At 55.9% G+C, this 8,111-nt stretch overlaps 1 protein-coding gene across 3 annotated transcripts; it reads left to right on the forward strand.

Annotated features, from left to right (window-relative positions):
- The first annotated feature begins 1,267 nt into the window (after positions 1–1,267).
- On the forward strand, positions 1,268–5,080 carry ANKRD9 (ankyrin repeat domain 9). 3 transcript variants are annotated; one of them, XM_027458640.3, is made up of 2 exons: positions 1,268–1,520; positions 2,238–5,080. In XM_027458640.3, exons 1-2 carry the CDS (start codon positions 1,283–1,285, stop codon positions 3,182–3,184), a joined length of 1,185 nt encoding a protein of 394 aa, XP_027314441.3. In that variant the 5' UTR covers positions 1,268–1,282; the 3' UTR covers positions 3,185–5,080. The 3 variants fall into 3 exon arrangements, with proteins under 3 accessions (XP_027314441.3, XP_027314442.3, XP_027314443.3); XM_027458641.3 differs by having other exon boundaries at positions 1,268–1,514; XM_027458642.3 differs by having other exon boundaries at positions 1,268–1,475.
- Positions 5,081–8,111: the final 3,031 nt, after the last annotated feature.

Below are 8,111 nucleotides of genomic sequence, written 5' to 3' on the forward strand. Positions count from 1 at the left end.
TCAGAGAGGGCTGTAAGGAAATGTGACATCTCAGCTCACGCCTGGCTATTTCCCCCACAAGCCTCATGCTGTGCACAGAAGGCGTCCCCCATTTCAGAAGCAAAGGGAAGTCTGGGGAGCCCCACGGGCAGCGGTATCGGAGCTGCCGGCTGTGACAGAGCCCCGGCGCGCTTCCCTGGTGGCCCAGGGGCAGCACACCAGGAGCCTGGTGATCCCAAAGCCCGCAGTGCCCAGACCCCATGTGCCCAGCTCTCCATAGGCCCCACACACCCTGGACCCCATCAGCCCTGGATGGATGCACATGCCCGGAACCCGTACAGCCTAAAGCCCCAGCACCAAGACCCTGAGCACCCAGAACCACAGGACCCCAAGCACACAGATCCCAAATACCCAGACCCCCAGGACCCTGAGCACCCAAACTCCGAGCACACAGACCCCCAACACTCAGACCCCCAACACCCAGACTCTGAGAACCCAGATGTCCCAGACCCTGAGCAACCAGACTGCAAGCACACATACCCCAAATACTCAGACCCCAGAACCCCAAGCACCCAGACCCCCAGGGCCCTGAGCATCCAACTTCCGAGCACACAGACCCCCAATACCCAGACCACCCAGACTCTGAGCACGCAAACCCCAAGCTCCCAGACCCCAAAAATCCAGACCCCAAGGACCCTGAGCACCCAACCCCTGCACACACAGTCCCCCAATACTCAGACCCCCAGGACCCTCAGCACCCAGACTCCAAGAACCCAGACCACCAATACCCACACTCCTAAGGCCCTGAGCACCCAAACCCTAAGCACCCAAACCCCAGCACCCAGACCCCCTATACCCAGCTCCTCAGGACCCCCAGCACCCAGACCCCAAGCACCCAAGTCCCCAATCCCCAGACCCCCAGGACTCTGAGCACCCAGACCCCAACCACCCAAACCTCCGGGACCCCAAGCACCCCAGACCCTGAGCACGCAGACCCCAATACCCAGACCCCCAGGACCCCAGGACCCTGAGCATCCAGGCTCCAAGAACCCAGACCCCAAATACCCAGCCCCCCAGGACCCTGAGCACCCACACCCCAAGCACCCAGACCCCCATACCCAGACCCCAGGACCCCGAGCACCCCAGACCCCAATCCCCCAGCCCCAGGCCCCGCCCCTTTCCCCAGACCCCGCCCCCTTTGCCCTCGCCCCGCCCCGCTCCGTCCCCGGCCGCCAACTTTGCTGGAACTTTGCCTCCCGTGACGCACGCGGCGGCGCGGGGCCCCGGCCTCCCGCCGCAGCCAATGAGCGCCCGGGGCGGCCTTGGCGGCAGCCAATGGGCGGCGGCTGGACAGTTCCCCGGTCCTGACCGACCTCCGCGCCGGGGGGGGGCGGCTCGGGGCGGGGGGGGGGCGGATAAAGGGCCCCGGCCGCGCCGCGCCGCGCTCCGCTCCCGCCGCCCCTCCGCCCACACGGGCAGCGGCACCGAGCGGCCAGGTGAGCCCGGGCACGGCACCGGCAGCGGCACCGGAGGGGGTACGGGTACGGGTGCCGTGCGGCGGAAGGGAGGGAGGGAGGGGACGGGGCATGGCGAGCACCGGGAGGCGGTTTCTGGATTCGGGGTTCCCGAGCGCTGCTGCAGAACGGGGGGGGAACGGGCCGGGCAGGGCTGTGCCGGGCCGTGCAGAGCCGGGCAGGGCTGTGCCGGGTTATTCCGAGCCGTGCCGGGCCGTGCAGAGCTGTTCCGGGTGTACCGGCCGTGCTGGGCTGTACCGGGTCATTCCGTGCCGTGCCGGGCTGCACCGAGCCGGGCAGAGCCGTGCCGGGTGTACCGGCCATACCGAGCCGTGCTGAGCCGTACCGGGCCGTGCAGATCCATACCGAGCTGCACCGGGCCGTGCAGAGCCGTGCCGACCTGTACCGGGTCATATTGAGCTATGACAGGCTGTGCCGGGCCGGGCAGTGCCGGGTCATATTGGGCCGTGCAGAGCCATACCGGGCTGTGCCGGGTCATATTGAGTTGTACGGGGCCGTGCAGAGCCATACCAGGTTGTACCGGGCCATACCGGGTCGTGCAGAGCCATACCGGGCTGTACCGGGCCATGCCGGGCTGTGCCGGGTCATATTGAGCCGTACCAGGCTGTACTGGGCCATACCGGGCTGTGCCGGGCCATATTGAGCCGTACCGGGCTGTACAGGGCCGTACCGGCTCTCCCCGTGGTGGGTGCCCCCTGACAGCCCCTCTCTGTGCCCCCGCAGGTCCGTGCCGATGCTGCCCCTGGTCTCGGGTGTGGGAGGAAGCCCCCGTCGGACCCCGGCCGCCCGCCATGCCCTGGAGCGTCCGGTGGGTCGGCGGCGGCGGCGCCCAGTCGCAGAAGCAGTGCAAGAAATCCTCCTTCGCCTTCTACCAGGCGGTGAGGGACCTGCTGCCCGTCTGGTTCCTGGAGGACATGCGGACCATGGAGGTCTTCCACTGGGAGGACGGCGGCAAGGTGAGCCTCTACTCGCCCTCCGAGGCGCTGCTCTACGCCCTGGTGCACGACCACCAGCCCTACGCCCGGCACCTGCTGACTAAGTACCCGCAGAGCGCCCTGGCCGTGCCCAGCCAAAGCTTCAGCTGCTGCCAGGCCTCGGCCCCGCACCTGGCCATGGCCGTGCGCTACAACCGGGTCCGCGTCCTCTTCCGCATCCTCAAGGCCGTGCAGGGCTTCCCTCCGGGCGACAGGGCCGGCCACCTGGACCGCCGGGGCTGCAGCCGGGTGGAGGGCGGCAAGACGGCCCTGCACGTGGCCTGCGAGCTGGTGCGCCCCGAGTGCCTGCTGCTGCTGCTGGGGCACGGCGCCTCGCCCTGCCTGCCCGACGGCGCCGGGAACACCCCGCTCGACACCTTGCTGCAGCAGCTGGCCCAGGCGCCGGCGGTCAACACACGTGCCAAGCTGCTCTGCCTCGACTGCCTCTTCCTCTTCGTGCCTCAGGACGTGCCCTTCACCATGAAGCAGCAGCTGCTGGACAACCGGCAGCGCTGGCAGGACCTCTTAGGGGAGAGCAGGTACCGCTGCCTGGTGGGCTTGGCTCCCCCGTCGCTGTTCGTCGGAGCCATGCGCGTCTTGATCAGGACCATTTCTCCCGAGCACTTCCCCGAGGCTCTGGACGATCTGCCCCTGCCGCATTTCCTCAAGCCTTTGGACTTGAAGCTGGAGAGCTAGAGGGGGCTGCAGGGGAGCCTCCTGCTCGCCTGACACAACGGACTTGTGCTAAAACCCTACCGGTGCACGAAGCTGCCGAGGCAGCAGCCGCCAAGTACCTGTTTTGATTAGAACTGTCTTCTTTCCTTTCTTTTTTTATTTTAGAAAAAAAAAAAGAAAGAATTGTATCTGGCACTTTACAGTATATTTTATTTAAAGATCTTTGTGGTGAGGTGAGGTCTACACTGCGTTTTATAAAAATGTTACATGGCCTGTACTAATGAGGATATGTGGGAGAATATATTTGTAAATACATCTAAATAAACCAGCAGCAGATATGATCCAAACTATAAATCAAGCAGCTGAAAACTCCAAAATGGCATGTGCCTTGAGAAAGTGCGCGGGGGGGAGTATCTTCGAGTTAGGATTTCCCTGTTACATAAGCCGAGCAGTCCTGGAACAGGATGACTCCTTTTTAGCAGCTCTCCTAATACATCTTGGCAGGGATGCGGTCTTTTTTTTTTTTTAAAGGCGCAGATGAAAGCTTCCTAATCTTGTACACAAACCCAAAGAGAAGACGTGTTATTAAATCCCCCTTAAACAAGGCTGGCAGGGATATGCAGCTGAACAAACTGTATTTTAACATATGCACGAGTACCAGTTGGCTTCCTTGCGACGTTCTTTCTGTTCCTCCTGCAGAGCCGGGGTGCCTGGAGGGCAGGAGCAGAGCCTGCAGCCCCCAGCTGAAGCTGTTCCTGCCCTGGCAGGAGCCAGCGCTGGAGACCCCAGCCCCTCTGTGTGGCTGCTGTGGGGTGAGGTGCCAGCACCCTAAGGGATGAAGGAGGGTGGCACAGCTGGAGGCTCTGCCTGCTTTCCTGTGTGCCCAGAGGGATTTGCTTGGGCCTGGCCGTGCCCAGGAGGCTACAGCAGCTTCTTGCATAGATTCCAGCTCCTCCACTGCCAGTGCCCAGGGGGATGTGTTGGTTTTGGGTCAGCTGAGCCCTCTGGGTACCAGGTATCCCAGTCATCCCTTGTGAGATGCTTCAAGGTATGCAAGACATCCCTGCAGCTCCTCCAGATGGAACAGCCCTTTAGGGGTAATGTCCTGCCTGCAAGACTTGTGTTTAGACAAGTCAAGTCCCGAGCAAAAGGTACGGAGGAAGCTCTTTGCTCTGCAACCTTTACTCTGCAGCATCCTGGGCAGTTGCACTGCTTGCCTCTCTGTAAAATTGGCACTGCCCCTGCCAGCTCTGCAGGGAGCGAGCTCTGCTGGCTCCAGCAGCATCACAGCGATAGGAATCTCCTAGGCCACCGAGCTGCAGCTTTGCCTCTATTGTTGGAAGCCAGCAGTGAAACTGTTTTGTTGCGGTGCTTAAATTTGTAGCAGGGAGTTGTTTGCCACTTGAACTGTTTCAGCACTGTAGTTCCCTTCGGGATCATCACAGAACTGATGCACTGAGAGATAAGAGGACACGCTGAACACACTAATTTCTTTATTCATGAACTTACTTTGGTTAGAAAAACAGTAAAAAGTCTCAGAATGAGGCACTATAAGTGAAGCTATTCATGCTTCAGCAGAAGTGTGGTATTTCATTTTAAAAAAATTTCCATACTGCATGCACGATAACAGATAAGCCATACCTCTGAAATTTGAGATGCAGCAGAAAGAAGATTGCTATTCTTAGACTGATGGCACTGAAAATGTTTCCTAGAAGAGCAAATGTTCCTTTTTCCCAAGAAACCAAGATGATACATGCTGTAACCAGTTATCATGGGGAATTCAGGGCCCATGTTGGAAAGTGTGTACCTGCTTCTAACTATTCTCCTCAACTGCCTTGTTGATGAGAAAAAATACAGAAATCCAAATAACTAATTCCTCTCTTCTTAATAATAAAAACTATGTTGTTAAATTCTTCATTTGAGTACATTTTCCACACTGCTTCTGGAGTAACGCTCTGGAAGCATCATCCATAACTGGCAAGAAGTAAAGCAATCAGGTCTAACTTGCACATCAGAAAGTGTCCTGAGGTAGGGGAGGAGGCAGAGGTGGGGAGACAGGAAAGCTTCATCAACCTTGCTGACAAAGATGTAATGCAATTCAGCAATGGGGAGTTGGTTATTTGGACGGGATGCTGGAAGACGCTCCAGATTCCTAGCCAGGAGGTTAATTACACATGAGGACAGCAGGACAGGCTGGGCAGGACGTGGCCTCATCGCCACCTGGATTCCATTACCAAAATCCTATTGCATCAGCAGCGTAGAGCAGGCCCTCCCTGCACCTTGCAACAACCCAAGGCTGACTGCCCCCTCCCACCAGTGTTTGGGTAATTCACTCAGCAACCAGAAAGGGTCCCCCCACTCAATACAATGTGATGAGCTCCTTGCTGTGCCCCTCCTGTAACTCTAGGACAGAAGCCAAGCCTGCTGCTGAGCCCGTGCTGCTGAACGTCACCGATGGCCCTCGCTTCGTGCAGCTCGCTGGTGTGACCGGTGGGCTCCATGTGGGGAGGCTGAGGGGAAATGTGGGCAAACTGCAGCGGTGACTACACAGACCACTCGCCCAGCTGGGCCCAGGCTTGTTTTCAAGCAGTCACGGCTTGGAAAAAGGCCGGGGCTTCTCAGCCTGGGAACAGAAGGCCTCTGTTCAGCCGCAGGCCAAGCAGGAGGGGCAGCAGCTTTCCTAGGCCTGACTCGATGGCACCGGGGGCCCTGGGGCACAGCAGAGCTCAGGCTCCACAGCCCCTTCAGTTCTTCATCCCCTGGCAAAGGCTGACAGCAAAAATGCCAGTGGCAACACCATCGCCGAGCCTAATAATGCAAGCTGGGACAGTCCTTATGCCTCTGCAGGCGGGGACGGCCAGTGCTGGAGGCCGGGAGCAGGGCACAAAGGTGTGGTGAATCTTCTTACCAAGCCCTAATACATGAGAGCCAAGGAGTACAGACTTAAGGCACTTAAAAGCTTCTGTCTTACCTCATGGATTACTTTAGCTGCACAAGGCAACTTACTCATCTGTGGGAAATGCTTTCAGAATCATATACAGCAGTGTATAGAGCCAGCATTCCTGAAAAGCTTAGCCAGCTCCCCTATAAAAGGCTGCTTTCTGTCATGAAACAATGAGGGAAGACAATAAATATTTCCCGTGTTGCTCGAGCACCTTCAAAAATTATTCCCATACTACCCACCTTTTAGTGCAGAGTGGTTTTATTCACTATGGCAGGTGAAGAAGGCCTGAAACCCTTTCCTTCTGAAAGCAGGGAGAGAGGAAGTACTGCGTTACTTTTGGTTTCTCCTCCTCGCAATCAGCTCCTCTCCACAGCTCCATTAAGCATTTCGGAGTCACAAAACCTGTCTAGTGTCTGCTGGAGGAGCCGAAGTATTTTGAGTAGCTCAGTCAAAAGATGGATTTGGGATCTTTAACATTCTTCTTTTATCAAGCATATTAAATAGTTAATGAACTTAAATTGATACGAACACAAAACTAAGTGGCTTAAATAGTCTAAAAAAACCCCACAACCCTTACTCTAACACCTGCCTCACTCCTGCTCTCTGATGTACTCTCCTGCCATAAAAGCTGAATCTTTTTGTTCTTGCCATGGCCGTAGCCTGGTACAAGCTCTGCCAGAGGTGGGCACCTCACACAGCATAAGATGGAGGAGTTACACACGCTTGAGAACCACCCCCTTCACGAAGATGCACAGACATGGAATATGGAGCCTAACATCAGCTTAGCACTGCACGATGGAAATCTGCTGCAAATAGGTAAGGTTTCAGACAGCTTCGGGGGAGAGAAAGGGAGCTGCTAACCATCAGGCTCCTCCGTGTGGACAGTCCCTGCAAACCGAGCCAAGCAGGCAACGCCTAAAGGAGAGGGAGCAGAGAAGCACAGAGCACGGGACCTGCAGGGAGAGGAGGCCTTGGCTACAGGCTGGGCTGCAATTACAGGCTGCTCTGAAGGTGAAGTTGAAAATAGCAAGGACAAAGACAGGGTACAGAGGCAGGGAAAGACAGAGACTAGAAATGGGCCACGGTGCCAGGCTTGTTTCCTAATCCCTATTTGTCCTGTGCCTAACATTCAAGTTATACAGGATTTTGACTTGCAATGTAACAAATCTATTGACATCAGCAGATCATTGTGCATTGCATCATCCCATCTTCAGATCAATGCCCCCAACTAAACAAACAAGAAACCCATGATATGTGCTTAATATTTAAACTGTAAATCCTTGCAAACCAACTTTCATAACACCTGTGTTCATGGCATGATTTCCATCACTGCTTGGTGGCAGAAGCTTTCTGAGGCTAGACCGCCATGAATCCCCAGCCTGGCTTCCGTGGTCTCTCCTCCACCTGCAATGTGTCAAAACGAAACTCTGCCTGCTCCTTGCTCAGACCACATCAGACTGTCCTTTATCGTCATGCCCAAGAACCACATCTATGGTTTTGCAAGGCTGCTGCTTGCACTGGTTTACTCCTGCTCCTTCCGCCACCAAGCAGGTGCACTCTTTTGCAGGAACAGCATAAAAATAAAACAGAGCTCTCTTGCAAAACATATCCCATTTATCAGGAAAACAGAAATGCAGCAGTTTGAAATTTAAAAAAAATAAAAAGCCTTGACTGTTACTAAAAGAAATGCAGCTGAGATACAAAAGCTTCTCCACTCTTGATACCTCTGAAAGGACTGGTATCTCTTTGCCCAGTGGTTCAGCTGGCAAATGGAAAGATCCCATAGATCAACAAAGCAAGTCTTCAGAAGTCTCCGATGATGACAGACTCGTCATATTTACAGATTATCGCTAAATATAGTCTAAATCAACACTCCTCCTTCAGGAGAGCAAATTAGCAAAAATAAAAAAGCTTACATTCGGGCTTGATGCAAGCTATCCTGAGCCACGGTGAGCCATCTATGTGCCTGGAATAGGAGGTCACACACCAGTCTCCCCTTCCCCA

This window comes from Anas platyrhynchos, chromosome 5 (assembly GCF_047663525.1).
Source record: "Anas platyrhynchos isolate ZD024472 breed Pekin duck chromosome 5, IASCAAS_PekinDuck_T2T, whole genome shotgun sequence".
Lineage (NCBI taxonomy): Eukaryota > Metazoa > Chordata > Aves > Anseriformes > Anatidae > Anas > Anas platyrhynchos.